Raw genomic sequence first — 16,934 nt, 5'->3', positions numbered from 1 at the left:
ACACCATCCACTTAAAGCCTTTCTGAATGTGCATTTCTTGTAAAAGAAGAAGCAAAATTACTTAATCTGAAGGATTAAAAAAAGGTTTCCTTGTGTGTGTGTTTCAGGTTGTTTACTCTCCCAGCCCTGATAACAAAATCAGTTTGAATGCTTCCCCCATAAACAGTGTGGTCAGCTTCTGTGATTGTCCGGGGTGTTCACACAAGGACAGGGAGAAAGGAAGAAATTTTTAAAAAACAGGAAAATACTACTGTAAACATATCACACAAGTTGCAAACTGGGAAAGGGTACTCAGAGTCAAAAGCTGTACCTGCATCTACTTTTGATGCTCAGTGGTGGGTGTTTGGGTGTTTTTTTTTCCCTTTTGTGGATGCGTTTGACTTTTTAGCAGAGGGGTAGTGCTATTTCTGTTTTAAACTGTGAATTTTGTAGCGTAGGTCCGCAAGTAGCTGCAGAAAGTGGCTGTTCCCCTCGCACCAAGCGCCGTGTCCCTGCTGCAGGCCCGGTGGGATGGCTCTGCACTGCCACACTATGCCTTGGCAGGAGGTGTGGGGGCATTCCCATGGCTATTTCTTTCCTGTGTCACTGAGGTTTTCCTGCACCCTGCCTGTCTCCCTGGCTTGGTTCTTGCCTGGGGTCTGCTGCTCATCCCAGTGGTGTCCTTCCCCTTGTTCTTGTAGGTCTTTACCATGCACAGTGGGGCTGCTGCCTGTTGTCCTCAGCCATGAGCCTGGGGGAAAGCAGTCTTTCTGCAGTGCATCTTGCCCTCATCCCATTGGCAAGGCAGGAGGGGATGAGGGTTTCAGCAGGTTGTTGCACCCGCAAGCAAGGACGTTACAAGTTCTAAATCGAGACTTGTTGCTTCATCCCCTCCGTCTCTCCAAAACGGCTGATGCAGATGTTCCCTCACCATTAATTACATCCTCTCTCCTTGTAGCAGCAAGCTACAAGGCCAGGCTGGGCACATCGATCTGCTGCAGATGGCTGAACGCAGCTTCTGAGTGGTTGGACCCTTGCAAGTTTCTGAAAATACGTGGCCACTCTGTTTTGGGGGATGTGTTGTGCTTTGGGGCAACTCAGGCACTGGGCAGGTCAGGTCCCTTTCTGGCCAGCATCCGCACAAGTCTCATCAACCAGCCCAGCATTTCTGGGGTTATTCCTGGTTAAAAGCAGGGACAAGTGCTTCAGAGGGTCACCCATAACTGGTGGCTACCTATTTAATTGCTTGGTGGCATTGCATCGTTTAGCTTGGAGCAATCTGTGATGGAGATGCTGGGAATTACCACCTCCTTTCTGGAAGTCTCAGGGTCTCGTCACCCACAGCTTTCAGTCATTTGACATGTAAACTGCTCAGTTAATAATGTGAGCATGCCAAAATTGGCAGCAGCTTCTGACTTCGACAGCAGTTTTGTTTGCACTGTGGCAGCTTTTAAGGCAGTATCTCAAGGCGCGGTGTCCCACGAAATGCTCCATGGCAGTCATGTGGAGGTGAAAGGATTTCCAGGCGAGCTTCAAAGAGAAGGATGTGACTAAGTGTCTCACAGGGAGCCAGGATGTGCATCCAGCTAGATGAGGCAGCTCACACGAAAGGGCTGCCAAAGGAAAGGGAGAGGAGACAGACGAAACTGGCACTGGGGAATGAAGAGGAACAGGCAGTCAGGAAAGGTAGAGAGCAAAATCTCCATGGGCTGTTTCCAGCAGCCAGGAGAGGTTTCTGCTCTCCAGGGAGGTCACCTGTGGGTAAAGCAGTGAAAGTCAGGTTTGTTGGCCATCATTCCTGGCTCTGCCACAAGCCTGTCTGTGGACAAGTCACTCTCCTTGTGACTCAGTATTGCATCTGCAAAACAGGGACTGTGGCTTGTCTCACAGGCTGTTGTGACGTTAGTCTGGTGGATGCTCTTGCAGTTTGATGTATCAGTGAGGAGCAGGGGAAAAAAGGCAACAAGAAGTGAGCACAAAGACTGAAGTGAAAAGGAATCTGCACTTCCATCACTGCCTCCTCTGAATTTAATCATGTCTCTAATGATAATATAATGGTGAACTGATCCCTCACTGACGTATGCTGCTTCAGTTGCATGGGTGGGAACAGTTTTTTGGTTTTAGTTTTCCTTCTCCCTAGGGCTTTAAAGATGTAATTATATATGTTTATATAACATGTTAATGCTTTAAGCAATTACTAATAGAAAATTAGAAGAAATAATGAACATTAAATTCAAATCAGACTATAACTAGATGTAGTAAAGTACTACAAGAATGGGATGAGAAGTAAAGTTTGCAAATGGAGCCTGAAACAGAGAAAATGCAAATCCTCAGGCCTGAAGAAGGAGGGCTTTTTGTTTGCACCTGTCTGAAAATCCATACCTGACAGCTTACCTGGGGAGGGTTGAGGCCAGGGAGGATGACTACAGAAAGCAGAAGAGGTCACTTCTTCGCAGCTCTCAGTCTCAAATAAGCTACTGCAAAGGAAGGCAAGCACAGTGTTTGGTTAGGTTTAACTCTTGAGATAAATGCCATGTTAATCTTACTCTGATCACAAGGAAGTCTGACAGCCAAAGCACAAACCTAGGAGCCAGAAAGCAGCTGCTTTTAGGACCATTAGGGAACTGGTTGACCTTGTGCTAACGTTAATTCTGTCTTTGCCTTTATGTTTTGCCTTAAAATAAAAGGAAGCTAATCATCTCCTGTTGGAAGAGAGGTGTGAGGCTTATGGAAATGCCATAAACAACATGGAGATCCATAGGTGGAAAATGGTGGGGGAGGTACCAGCTTCAGAGTTGTTGTGAAATATTCTAAAAAGGAGCAACAGGCATGGTCATATTTCACCTGTCAAAGCTGACTTTTCTCTAAAAAAAAAAATAAATATTGAAATCTCAAAGGCATAGGCTAGAGAAGATGAACATCCATCTTTTCAAAGTACTGTAGGCTTTAGCTGCAGAAGCTTTTCTGGCACTTGCCAAGTCTGTGTTTGGAGAATAAATCTGATTTCTGTTTTCTTGAAGGAACAGGTGGCAGCATGAGAAGACCTTTTGTTTTTAAATTTTAGTCATGGTTCCTTTTTTTCTTGTCTTCCCTCTCTTCATCTGCAGTTGAGTATGACAAGGAATTCACGCCTCACCAGCAGCACCACAAGGAGTTCAAGTTCAATTTGTCTCAGATTCCTGAGGGAGAGGCTGTCACAGCCGCTGAGTTTCGGATCTACAAGGACTGCGTGGTGGAGAGCTTTAAAAACCAAACCTTCCTTATCAGCATCTACCAAGTGCTGCATGAACATCCAAACAGGTAGGCGAGTGGGAGATAGACCTGTGGGGCAGCTCCCTGCAAGGCTTGAAGGAAAGGCAATGGGGTGAGACATCCCAAGCAGTGGTGGACCCCCTGCCATGTCGAGCAGAGGGAGGGGACATAGGAGATGAGGAGGAATGGAAACAGGTCCCTGCTCAACATCGCAGGCAACCCCCCTCCCTACCGGCCCTGCCTCCCCAGGTGCCCATACACAACAGGTTTGAGGCCCTGGAGCTTGAGAGACCGGTGGGTGAGGATGAGGTGAACAGTCTACCCAGGAGGATGCCTAGGGCGAGGAAGTTGACTCCATGCCTCAAGACTGCTTCCACTAAGAAAGAAAGAAGGGTGATCGTTGTAGGCGACTCCCTTCTCAGGGGAACAGAGGGCCCTATTTGTCGACCTGACCGTACCCGTAGGGAAGTCTGCTGCCTCCCTGGGGCCAGGGTCAGGGACACTGCCAGAAAGCTTCCTAACCTAGTTCGCCCCTCTGACTACTATCCTCTTTTGATAGTCCAGGCTGGCAGAGATGATATCGAAGAAAGAAGCCTGAAGGCTATCAAACAGGACTTTAGGGGACTGGGACGATTAGTAGATGGAGCGGGAGTACAGGTCGTACTTTCCTCCATCCCTACAGAGGCAGGGAGTGGTACAGAGAGGACCCGGAAAGCCCACCTGATAAACAAGCGGTTCAGAGGCTGGTGTCAACATAGAAATCTTGGTTTTTTTGACCATGGGGTGCTTTACTCAGCACCTGGCCCGCTAAGTGCAAATGGGTCCTACCTGTCTCGAAAGTGAAAACAGACACTAGCGCAGCAGCTGGCAGGGCTCATTGAGAGGGCTTTAAACTAGATAGGAAAGGGGATGGGGGACGGGGAGGGAATAAGTCTTGTTAGAGGTGTGCCAGGGGGAGCAATGTCAGGGTCTGGGAAGCTGGCAATGGCCCAGCTGGAGTGCATCTACACTAATGCAAGCAGCATGGGCAACAAACAAGAGGAGCTGGAAGCCATCGTGCAGCAGGCTAGCTATGACTTGGTTGCCATCACTGAAACGTGGTGGGACTGCTCCCATGACTGGAGTGCTGCAATGACTGGCTATAAGCTCTTCAGAAGGGACAGGCAGCACAGAAGGGGTGGTGGTGTGACTCTCTATATTAGAGAGTGTTTTGATGTTGTGGAACTTGAGGCTAAGACTGGGAATGATAAGGTTGAGTCCCTATGGGTTAGGATCAGCGGGAAGGCCAACAAGGCAAGCATCCTGGTGGGGGTCTGTTACAGACTGCTAAACCAGGATGAGGAGACAGATGAGGAATTCTACAGGCAGCTAGCAAAAGTTGCAAAATCTTTGGTTCTTGTCCTCGTGGGGGACTTCAACTTCCCAGACATATCCTGGATGTGCAACACAGCTCAGAGGAAGCAGTCTAGGAGGTTTCTGGAGAGCGTGGAAGATAGTTTCCTGACGCAGCTGGTTAGTGAGCCTACCAGGGGAGGTGCCCTGCTGGACCTTCTGTTCACAAACAGAGAAGGACTGGTGGGAGATGTGGTGGTCAAGAGCTGTCTTGGGCAGAGTGACCACATAATGATAGAGTTCTCTATTATTGGTGAAGTCAGGAGGGGGACCAGTAAAACTGCTGTCTTGTACTTCCGGAGGGCTGACTGAGCTGTTGAGGACACTGATTGGCAGAGTCCCTTGGAAGGCAGTTCTGAAGGGTAGAGGTGTCCAGCAAGGCTGGGCACTCCTCAAGAAGGAAATCTTAAAGGCTCAGGAGCGGTCTGTCCCCACATGCCCAAAGACGAGCCTGCATGGAAGAAGGCCAGCCTGGCTGAACAGAGAGTTGTAGCTGGAGCTTAGGAAAAAAAACAGGGTTTATGATCTTTGGAAGAGAGGGCAGGCCACTCAGAAGGATTATAAGGATGTTGTAAGGATGTGTAGGGACAAAATTAGAAAGGCCAAAGCTCATGTGGAGATCAATCTGGCTACTGCTGTTAAAGATAACAGAAAATGTATTTATAAATACATTAACACGAAAAGGAGGACTAAGGAGAATCTCTGTCCTTTACTGGATGGGGGGGAAACTTAGTGACGAGAGACGAGGAAAAGGCTGAGGTGCTTAATGCCTTCTTTGCCTCAGTCTTTAGTGGCAAGAGCAGTTGTTCTCTAGATACCCAGTACCCTGAGCTGGTGGAAGGGGATGGGGAGCAGGATGTGGCCCTCACAATCCATGAGGAAATGGTTGGCAACCTGCTACAGCACTTAGATGTATGCAAGTCGATGGGGCTGGATGGGATCCACCCGAGGGTGCTGCGAGAACTGTCGGAAGAGCTGGCAAAGCTGCTTTCCATCATTTATCAGCAGTCCTGGCTATCAGGGGAGGTCCCAGTCGACTGGCGGCTAGCAAATGTGACGCCCATCTACCAGAAGGGCCGGAAGGTAGACCCGGGAAACTATAGGCCTGTTAGTTTGACCTCAGTGCCAGGGAAGCTCACAGAGCAGATTATCTTGAGTGTCATCACACAGCACTTGCAGGGCAAGCAGGCAATCAGGCCCAGTCAGCATGGGTTTATGAAAGGCAGGTCCTGCTTTATGAACCTGATCTTCTTCTATGACAAAGTGACGCGCTTGGTGGATGAGGGAAAGGCTGTGGATGTGGTCTGCCTTGACTTCAGTAAGGCTTTTGACACCGTTTCCCACAACATCCTCCTCGAGAAACTGGCTGCTCGTGGCTTGGACTGGCGTACGCATCGTTGGGTTAGAAACTGGCTGGGTAGCCGGGCCCAAAGAGTCGTGGTGAATGGAGTCAAATCCAGGCCGGTCACTAGTGGAGTCCGCCAGGGCTCAGTACTGGGGCCAGTTCTCTTTAATATCTTTATTGATTATGTGGTTGAGGGGATCGAGTGCACCCTCAGTAAGTTGGCAGATGACACCAAGTTAGGTGCGTGTGTCGATCTGTTCGAGGGTAGGAAGGCTCTGCAGGAGGATCTGGATAGGCTGGACCGATGGGCTGAGGCCAACTGTATGAAGTTCAACAAGGCCAAGTGCCGGGTCCTGCACCTGGGGCAAAACAACCCCAAGCAATGCTACAGGCTGGGAGATGAGTGGTTAGAAAGCTGCCTGGCAGAGAAGGACCTGGGAGTATTAGTTGATAGTCAGCTGAATATGAGCCAGCAGTGTGCCCAGGTGGCCAAGAAGGCCAACAGCATCCTGGCTTGCATAAGAAGCAGTGTGACCAGCAGGGCTAGAGAAGTGATTGTCCCCCTGTACTTGGCTCTGGTGAGGCTGCACCTCGAGTACTGTGTTCAGTTTTGGGCCCCTCGCTACAAGAAGGACATGGAGGTGCTTGAGTGAGTCCAGAGAAGGGCAACGAAGCTGGTGAGGGGTCTGGAGAACAAGTCTTATGAGGAGCGGCTGCGGGAGCTGGGATTGTTCAGTCTGGAAAAAAGGAGGCTCAGGGGCGACCTTATCACTCTCTACAGGTGCCTTAAAGGAGGCTGTAGCGAGGTGGGGATTGGTCTATTCTCCCACGTGCCTGGTGACAGGACGAGGGGGAATGGGCTAAGGTTGCACCAGGGGAGGTTTAGGTTGGATATTAGGAAGAACTTCTTTACTGAAAGGGTTGTTAGGCATTGGAATAGGCTGCCCAGGGAAGTGGTTCAGTTACTATCCCTGGTGGTCTTTAAAAGACGTTTAGATGTTGAGCTTAGTGATATGGTTTAGTGGAGGACTTGTTAGTGTTAGGTCATAGGTTGGACTAGGTGATCTTGGAGGTCTCTTCCAACCTAGATGATTCTGTGATTCCGTGAGAGGTTGTTGCTCTGTGCTGCTATGTGCTGTCCCCAGGAGGTCTGAGCATGGGCGTTCATGCTGGGAGGAATGCTTGATGGTAACCAGTCTGGTACACGTGAACAGGACATGTCACTGCACAGTCCTTCCCTTGTGGGAAAGGGGCATGGCAGTGCACTAACTGGGGCTCAGCCACAGGAAGTCCCCGGTATGACCTTTTTGATGTCTTGGCATACAGCAAGAATCTGATGCAAGGCAACAGAATTTTAAACCAAAGATGATGTATGCTTGCATTGCTCTTGCGTACTGAAGTCCATGTATCTCCTTTCAACTTGATACTACCAGCATAAAATCATAGCATTTTTGTAATTGATTGTGATTATTGCAGCCTTGACCTGCTGTCTGCTAGTTGATGCTAAGGTAAATAGAGCAGAATAAAATTCAGCATGCTGACGCAGGGATAAAATCACTCCTGGACTTTCAGTGGCCATGAGGAAGGTGAAAGAGAGAGGCTCTGAGGGTACAAACTGACAGACGAAAAAACCCAAAGTGTAAACTTGATTGATTCATTTCAAAAGAGTAATGTTTCTGTTGAGGGAGGGAACATGCAAGGCTGGGGAACGCGTGGTCTATTAAATGTCAGAGTAATGCTGTGGTACAAAAGTGTTTCCTTGCTTCTGATGAAGCATGTCAGGATGTCAGGATTTTAACTGTTACTCTGCTGCTGAATAATAATAATAAAAAAGGAAATCAGAAATAACTGTGTTTTAAAAACTCCATCTCTTCTCCGTGAAGGTTTGCTAAATGTTTTCCTTTCTGGCCCATCTTTCTTCAGCCTTTCCCCGATACCATTTGTAGAATCTACCTTTGATGAAGAGTTCATCAAACAGCTACCAGTTTTTCTGTGGGGACTCTGGTCTTTGGGGAAATAGAGAGAAATACTGCATATATAGTTGTTAGTGAAAAAAATGTGTTTTACAGTAGTGTTGTTCCCTTTGCCCTTTGAGTTGCAGGTTGGCTGGCATGTCTTCTGGGGTAATGTTACCTCACTGCCCACTTAAAGAACTGAAGAAAGTCAGACGGTCATGCAGATTCCATAGATATTAGCTGTATTGTTCATTTATGGTTTCATAGATTAAAAAATTGTGAGTGTTGGTCCATTTTAGATTTTACAAATACAAACCCATCTCTGGAGCTGGAGGAAAATCTCTACCAAGCATCTATGGAAGTGGTAGATATGCAGTTTTGTGATGGTCAACAAAGCAGGACACAGAGCATGTCAGGTTTGAGGTTGCCTCTTGTAAAAAGAAATGTCAACTTTTATGTGTATATTACACTATTTTATAGCAAACTGAGCAAGCGAGTAATGCACTTCAAGAAAGACAATAAAGCACAAGGTAGACATACCTCCTTCCTAACAAATTCATAAAATATTTGTTCAGAAGGTGGCTGTTGGTTTTTTATACAAAACTATACTGTCACCTTGTATCTTTTTTCAAACACGCCAGAAATGTGCGTGGTGAAGCTCAGTGCACATCCCTTGGCTCTGGGTGCTTCAGCCTTCATGAATGCTGGGCACTGCCAGGTGAAGAGACCTCTGTACATACAGGGCAGAGGCAGCATCTCAGATGGAGGTCACAAGGGAGTTTTCAGCCCAGAGTTGGTGAACATTTTGGGTCTTTTGGTTCCCTTCTGTCATGGTCCTTCTTGCCGCTACCACTGGCCATGCCGTTGGGACTGGGAATGGTGAGGCAACTTCTTCTAGGTCCAGACCACCAACAGTTCACCGTCCCTCCTGCCACGGGCTCTGCATGAACTGCTGACCCAGAGATGAGTGTCTGTAGTTCATTACTAACCTCTGACTCATCCATTCCCTCCAGACTCCCTTTTTGTTTCTTTTTCTTTTTTTATTTATTTATTTTTGCTGGTGGGAAGGAGGGAGACGTTTGGCTAAAGGAACTCACGCTTCGGATGAGACTGCGGGATGTGTCACACCGTCTGCGCAGAGAGGGGCAAAACATGGCTCATTGATTTTTGCAGCTGTAAAAGGAGATGTCCCTTTGTACTTTTGGCCCAAAGGACTATTTCATGTATATACAGAATATAAAAGCACATACGAAAACATACGTTTGTGTATAAACATGTACGCATGTAGGTATTCTCTGTATGTATCTATATAAAAGTGTATATATATTAATATATATTGTCTTCTCTAGTAATTATTCTCTCTATATTAAAAATATACAGCTGTTAAAAGACAATTAAGATCTTAGAAGCTGCTTACCACCCCTCAGCCTTCCCTTCAGTGTAAATTCTGACTTTGCTGGATGCTGTTGCTGCTGTAGATTCAAACATATAGCCATGCTAATACTAAAACATTGTATTTAGTTGTTCTCTAATATCTCTTCATGGAGGAAAAAAATATTGATTTTCTTTTTTCCTCAGATTCTTCTGGGATGCCTTAAGGAGCTGTATTCTTTGAGCAGTTTTTATTTTTGTCATCAGTTCACTTGCTTTTACTTTTGTCTCAGTGGATTAATTTGGAGTGTAATATTTTCTTTTCCTGTTGAAAATGGTAGAAGGTTAAAATCCAAAATAGCACTATTTTTTGAAGAAACTTGTTAAATATTTGGAAGGCTTCTGCTGCACTTTAGCAGACATATAATGAGCCAGAAAAAAACAGCTGCCTTTGACTTAAAAAAAAAAAAAAAAAAAAAAAGTTGTCACACTTCCCTTAGAATAATGGCTTGAATAACAGCCTGATATTTCCTGACCTTTGACAGCATTTTATTGCATAAAGAAGAGTCTGTACAGATCTCAAAGTCTAGCTCATGAGCTAGCAGGTAAAACATAAGGAGTTGAAGTAGCACCTTTCTTCATCTTGTTCTGTTGGGAAGTCCTCCTTCTGGTCAGGAAAATTCATCTCTGAAGGCCACAGATGATGTTTGTTCAGTCAACAGTGGCAATCACTATGTTAATCTTGGCTTTTACGGGGTTAACAGTTGTCTGCAACAGTTATTTGTAGCTAATAAAATATTATCAGGTGCAAATAATTCTTACAGGCGCAGCTGGAGTGTATAGGTTTTAACCAGCCCTTCCCAAGAGAAAGGCAGTGTGCACCTCCGAGGAAAAAAATATATAAATTAAAAAAAAACCTGCACGTTCCTCTCAAAGAAATGAGTTTTGTAGTGCAGGAGATAAGTAAAAAGGAAGATTTGGTAGCCACAAATCATCAGCTTAAACTCACAGCATGAAAGTATCCCTGTGCTCTGATGAAGTATAATGAAGTGGCTTAATTCAGTATTACTTGAGCAAAAAAATGATCATCAGGGGAGTAAGAGTGTCAGTATGTGACTGCAATACAAGCATGGGTTCTACTTAGCAGAATCACAGAGCATTACTGGTAATTCCCTAGGGCACAGTACAAACGAAACAAAACCTGAGACTTAAAATTTCTACCTTCTACTAAATTATCAAACTTATTTTTGCCAGCCAGCATAGATGAGACTAAAAACAAGGATTATATAGGGCCATTTGAGATTGTCTCCTAGGTAGGGGCATACACAAAGAGTGGATGATCAGAGATCAATGCTTATTGAAACAGCAGGAAACCTTCAGGGAGCCACTCGGCACTCTCTGTGTTAAAAGCAATCAGAAATATGGAAGCGATGCTCGTGGAGTCTCCAGGCAATGAAACACATATTGAGGACAGTGTGGTTTAAGAACATTCTCTCTTCAAAAAGAAAACATTTTTAATACTGACTCACTTGTGTCAATAATATTTTCATCTCTCCATTCCTTCCACCCTTTTGTAAGGTTAAAAAAAATAGTGCCTAGAAACTAAGCTTTTGTTTTATAACCAAACCACGGCTAGCAGCCACATTCTGTCATAACACAAACTGTTGGAGATGCCAGTGGGACGCGGTGAAGAGATTAATGAAACCTTTAGGACAGGACAGCATGGGTTTCTGACAGCATGGAGCAGAGATGTGTGAAGCAGTGCTGGGGTGGCCTCTGGTTTGCTCTGGGTGGGGTGGATTTGGGCATTCAGATGGGCTGTGGTGGCTGATGGTGGGAGCCAGAATGGGCAATGATGTGTCCACCCAGTGCTGCTGCCCATCAGAGACCAGGCTGTCTGAAGGCTGGTGTGGAATTTTTTAATTTTTTTTCTTTATTGGTATGTGTCAGAAGCAGGGAGGTCAGCCAAAGCATCAGTTTAGGAGCACAAGTGGTGCTAGCTCTTCAGTGCTTGTCCCACCTTGGGCACAGCTGTGGGGACATTGTGTTTGGGCAGGAGGGAGCTGTGCTCTCCTCCCTGTGGTGATACAGATGCACAGCTACGCGTAGGCTTGTTTCTGAGGTGAAGCACCAGTTCTGGGGGAGACCAGCAAAGCCCTCTGTGACTTCTGATACCTTTCGGGCATGGATTGCCATGGAAGCAAAACCTTTGCAAGGGAAAGGAGGAAATGAGTTTGTCTCTGGAAACAGATCATTAATTTCTTTCTTGAAGCTTCCTCGCTCTCACCCAGTGAGGTGTCAGGTCAGGAGTGAGGAGGGAAGGCAGTTTGTGGCTGATCAAAGATGTTAGTCCTTGGTTTGGATCATCAGTGTGTTTTCAAGTGCAAATATCCTGTTAATGCAGACCTCAAAACACTCCCACACTGTCCAAACCACTGATCTATGAAAAACACAGTGGCCTGTGCTAGTGATCAAAGGAAGATACGGTACCTTAATGGTCAAAGTTTATTAAACAGTTTCATTTGCACCTGGAATGAAAAGTGAGGACTGGAGAAAGATTCTTCCTATGTGATAAGACGTATGTGGGCATCAGCGTGCCCTCCTGAGCCACCGTCCAGGGACTGTGCTCCTCTGCTGAGCACAGCTGCTCAAGAGTTAAGGCCGTCATCATTTTTTTTAGCTGCCAGTTACAGTGGTAATAAAGTCTTCCTCTTTGCAACAGGATATTTATACAAATACGATCCGAGCTTCTAATCTAAAGGGCAAATTGATTTGCCGGCAGTGTTTATAGCTTAGAAAATAAATATCTGTCCTCAACTAGATTTTGGACTGGGTTGTGTAACACAAATGACAAAGCTAGCATCAATCTGTTTCAAGTTAGGGTCAGGTTTGTATATAGTGTGCATATATTTGTATATGATAGAGCTGTTTCCATGATGCTATAGAGAAGTGTCTGTCAGCATTTCAGTTCAACTCCCACCAAGCATATGTGATTTGTTGTGTTTTAGGGTGGTTGTTTTTAGTAGTTTAAAAGTCAAAGTTATTCTGGATGAGACTTACCGGTTCCATAACCAGCTGGCTTTTTCTACCAAAACTAAAAAATGCTATATAAATAACTGCCTTCTTTCTTCTCTTAAAGATAAATACTTCCCATTTACACTCTCCCCCATCTTCATGGCTCAAACTGCATTTCAATGCTGAGGTGTAGTACTTTTAATTATTACTACAACTAGAATGTCCCTTGGTGTCCTTATATCCTAATCAAGGAAATGAGAAACATGTGTCCTATCCTGACTTCAGACAATTTTTTTTTTTCTTTTTTACTGTTCCTGTTGGTAAAATGTTCATTCCCTAAAGCTGTGGAGCTCACAACCTTGAGCTGGGTGCGGGGAGACACCTTTGCACTCAAATATCAGTGTTGGCTTTGTTGGGGCTTATCACGGACACGTAGGCTGAGCTTCCCCTAGTCTTGGTGTGGGGGGACCATGTCCACCATCTCTGGGCTCTCACCTTCCACTCTGCCAGATGCAGCCTTAAAACAGGACAGCTTTTTCAACACATGGGAGATTTTATCAAACAGAGCACTGGTGGTGTGAGCAGTGTGAAGCCAAGCTTACCTACCTCTCCATTCTGGTGTGTCCCTGTGCTCCACTCTATGCTTTTTCCTGCAAATTAGTTCCCAGTTGCTGGTCTCCTATTCCATCTTGGAAGTAGCTTCATTTGCAGGCTGACAGTGCCTAGTATTTCTTTCCTTATTTCTAACGAATTCTTATAGGACATGCACATCTCTTCCCCTGGCCCAGAGATGGTATAGCTTCTTCAAGACAGTTAAACTGAGTTTTTCTTCTTTTCCCTAAAATGATAGAGACTGTCTTCGCTTTCCATGGCAGCTCATTGCAGGTGCTGGCATTCCTTTCCTTGAAGCTCTGTGTATGAACGGGTGCTGATGGATGAGATTTTCCATGGTGCTTTTAACTCTCTGCAATAATGGTCATTTAGACATGCTAAGTTGTTAAGGTTTTATATATTATCTGTTGACAGTACTTTATTCTATATAAGCTGCATATACCATATGTTCTACAAGCAATAAACATTAAAAAAATCACAGTAGGACTTACATCTCTTGAAAGGTGGTGGATTCAAAGTTTTTAAAAGGCTGTGATGATTTCAAGGTTTTATCTACAAGGAGCTTCATTCAACTCAGTAAGGCTGCATCTGTTGTGAGTACAGTTATTTGTCATTAGTTGATAAGAGCAAATAATCTTGGTAGTTTGCAATGTACAGAATAATTTTTATACAAGGTCAGTATCTGTACAAGCTAAAGACTCTGATCCAGTGTACACAGAAGAGTATTTAGAAAGTGTGTTAATCAAAATGTAAATCCCACACACTTCTGTTCAAAATTCTCTTTTGAAAAACTGCTGTTAGGCAGTCTAGACTATTATGTCAACTTGTCTTTGAAGAAAAGTAAACAAAAAGGTTCAGCTGAGGAAAGTTTTAGAGACTTAGAGTAATTAATGCTTTGGTAAATGGCTGTTGATGCGTAACAATCCTTTAAACACCTGGGTAATTGCGAGCTTTGAAGCTGGGCCAAAAACGTTGTTCTGAGCTCTGTAATTAAAATAAGAGGCCTTTAACTTAGTCATTTTGAAGGTGAGAGTTCTGTTTATTCTCACTGTCTCCCTGTAAGACTTCTGCCTGATCAGGGAAAAAAGGCCAGGGAGGGTGGGAAACTAAAAAAACCTAGCTCAACATATGCTTCTTTAAATTCAGCTTTTTATAGCTTTGGTGTTTTTCCTGTAGCAAAGTTCCATGTTGTAATGTGTACCCAGAACAGAGAAATTATTTTAATGCAAACGTTTCACTAAGTATAGCAACTGAGATTAACCACTTGACCTGGTTACTAATTTGACTAAATTCTAATCTAATTAGTATTCAATTAAAGTGAATTAACACCCAGAAACATTTTGTTGAAAGGTTTACACAGAGGTTTCAGTTAACAAAATATTTATCTTGGGGGACAGGGGGGAACTGGAGTTAAACGCAAGCTGTTTCTCCTATAAATGCCTGGAGTACATGATTGGGATGCCGGTGTTAAGAATAGTAGTTGTATTTGATATTTATATCCTACAAATCATATTGCTCTCTGGGGACACTGGAGCTAAATACTGCCTTCTGAATCACACAGGCCACATTTCTCTGGTAAATTGTGTACTTCTTTCTGTTTATTGCAGCCACTTGTGATTGCTCTGTTGACCTTAGCTTCCCAGTCCTCCTCCAGAGTCCTCTGAACGCCACGGAAAGACTTCCATTTCTTTCTTGGGATTTGAGACCATACTGCATGGCCCTGATCCAGAGCTCAGAGCTCCTGGTTTGAGTTAGGAATTCCTAATTTGCATCTTCCCACTTAATGTCCGCTCTTGTCTCAGGAGGGTTTTTTAGCTCATTGCCACAGTTTCTCCCACACACTTGCTTTCCTTTAATAATACATGTTATGCCTGCAACACCCTTATTATGGAATTCATTAATTAAACTCATCCAGGTTAGGCATGCTGAAAATAAAGGTGAGATGGTCGAGCATCGTAGTAACAGTGAGATATAACAATAGTTGTTACATAATAGTTGTTATATAGTTGGAATGCTGGCTCGGGAATAACAGGCTTGATTCACGGAGTACATAGTGGTCTCAGGTACTTTCTACTCCTTTTTCTCTGCAGACTTTGCTTTATTCCAGAGTCTCTTCATCTGGTCCTTGTGTGTCCACGTGTCCCCCACCATCACAGCAAGGCCTTCACCCTTCCCCATCTGGTTGGACGTAATATCCCTTCCACCTAGCCTGGGAGACCTCTCAGTCTCTGTTCAAGCATCAGACTCTGTACACCTTGTTGTCAGGAGCAGCATGGACATTTCTCTGCCATGCAGCTCTAGGGAAGGACAGGCTCTAAGTAAATCCATTTTTTTTCCTTAATTTGGTCTTTGGAAATAGGTGATTTTTAATTTAATTTTATTTTTTTTTAATCTTCATGCTGAAAACAAAACTAGTAACAAATGCTACTAGTTACTAGACAATGTTGTGCAGCCTGGCAAGTTTCAGGTAACAAACATTAACTGAAAACAGACTTTAAGTATTAGGACTTGTTACCTGTGAACATTACAGATGTGACCTACAGTACCTGTGAGGTGAATCTGCATCATTGGCTTTATCCACTCACACAAATCAGAAGCCAGTTAAATAGAGGAGCTGATTGAAAATTAATTGTGTATGAACTTTTTTTTTTTTTTTTTTTTTTTGGCCAACAGTTAACTGGATTGGAAAGCCCAGTTGTCACTTTTTTGCTGTTTTACAAAGGCATTTAAATCTGTCCAGAGCCAGTGTGAGATACTGGGCTAAGGTGGAGCGTTCCCATTTGGTAGCACTGTACCTTGGTCTGAGAGTTTGCTCATTATATTTGTGGAGGACACTGAGATGGGGGAGACCCACTGGAAGACAAGTCTGTATTTTAAATAAACTAATAGTGATGAAGGTCCAGTCTGGGGAAAAAAGTGTGATCTGATAGTAAGGAAAATTACATTTGGGCACGACAAATCAGTGATGTAAATACACCTTAGGAAGTGACTGGGTATGTTGCAGTGCAGCAGCACAAATTATAGTTAATTATATTATTATATATATTATTAGTATTAGTATCATAGTGAATAGCATTATAGTGAATCACAAGGTGATCATGAGTTAACAGTGAGTTTTGTGAAAAAGCCAAAATGTTATTCTGAGATGTATGAGTAGAGGTACAGTCTCAGAAACACATGAAGATTCTTTCCATTGTACTCAGCATCAGTGAGATTTTGATCCAGTCTGGGTCTATAGAATAGCTGTGAGAATAGTTAAAGTCTAGAAAATATGGCTTGCAAGGAAAGACTGAAGACTTGGTGTTGTTTTAAGAAGGGGAGGCTGTTGTGTCATTTTAGTTAGATATTGTGGGTAATTATTTTTATTTTTTTAAAAAAAACACCTTCAAGTGAAATATATTTGACTTCCTGGGAAGATGGTGGAGTTCCAAAAACAGGAAAACTTGAAGATCAGGTCAGGCAAACATCTCTCAGGAGTGACGTGGATGTAGCTAATCCTACCTGGAGTTCAGAAGCAAGGGACTAGGTCCTTGTGTTCCTTTCTGGCTTTACATGTCTGTGATGGCCACGTGACTTCACAAAGTGCAAGGCAATGGGTATTAATGACTGAGCCTCCTCTTCAAATTTGTGCAGAGTTGACTAATTCTGTGTGCTTGAATGTTCATGAAGGTGAATACAGAGTTTGCTCTCACAGAGTTCCCAGCAGCTCTGCAGCCAGACCTGTTTGGTTTGGGCGGACATAATGCTGAAGTTGCTCCAGTCTGGAGGCTTCAGTGGGGCATTGTCTGAAGCAGACAAGTGCAAGGGAACGTATGGCACCTAGAGAAGGGAAACTGGGCATGGGAAACCAAAAAGGAATCAATGTGAGGGGGTAGGTCAGAACAGCTTCTAGGAAAGGCACTTTTCAGATATAGACCATGTCAAGCACTGGAGAGGACCAATCTGTAAATCTTAGTTAGAGGTAGGGATGATCTAGCAGTTCATTTCTCTCTTAACCAGAGAGGGGAAAAGTA

The 16,934-nt window shown here is 44.3% G+C and overlaps 1 protein-coding gene across 1 annotated transcript in view; it reads left to right on the top strand.

The window, feature by feature from the left end:
• Nucleotides 1–16,934, top strand: part of BMP6 (bone morphogenetic protein 6) — a 92,826-nt gene that overhangs the window by 60,605 nt on the left and 15,287 nt on the right. The window contains exon 2 of the mRNA XM_048072067.2: nt 3,087–3,279. Coding sequence (XP_047928024.1) covers nt 3,087–3,279 — 193 coding nt within the window. The remainder of the gene's footprint in view (nt 1–3,086; nt 3,280–16,934) is intronic.

The sequence above is a fragment of the Anser cygnoides genome, chromosome 2, assembly GCF_040182565.1.
Source record: "Anser cygnoides isolate HZ-2024a breed goose chromosome 2, Taihu_goose_T2T_genome, whole genome shotgun sequence".
In the NCBI taxonomy this organism is placed as follows: Eukaryota; Metazoa; Chordata; class Aves; order Anseriformes; family Anatidae; genus Anser; species Anser cygnoides.
Note: the sequence above shows the minus strand (reverse complement) of the source record. Positions and strands in the feature narration are given on the sequence as shown.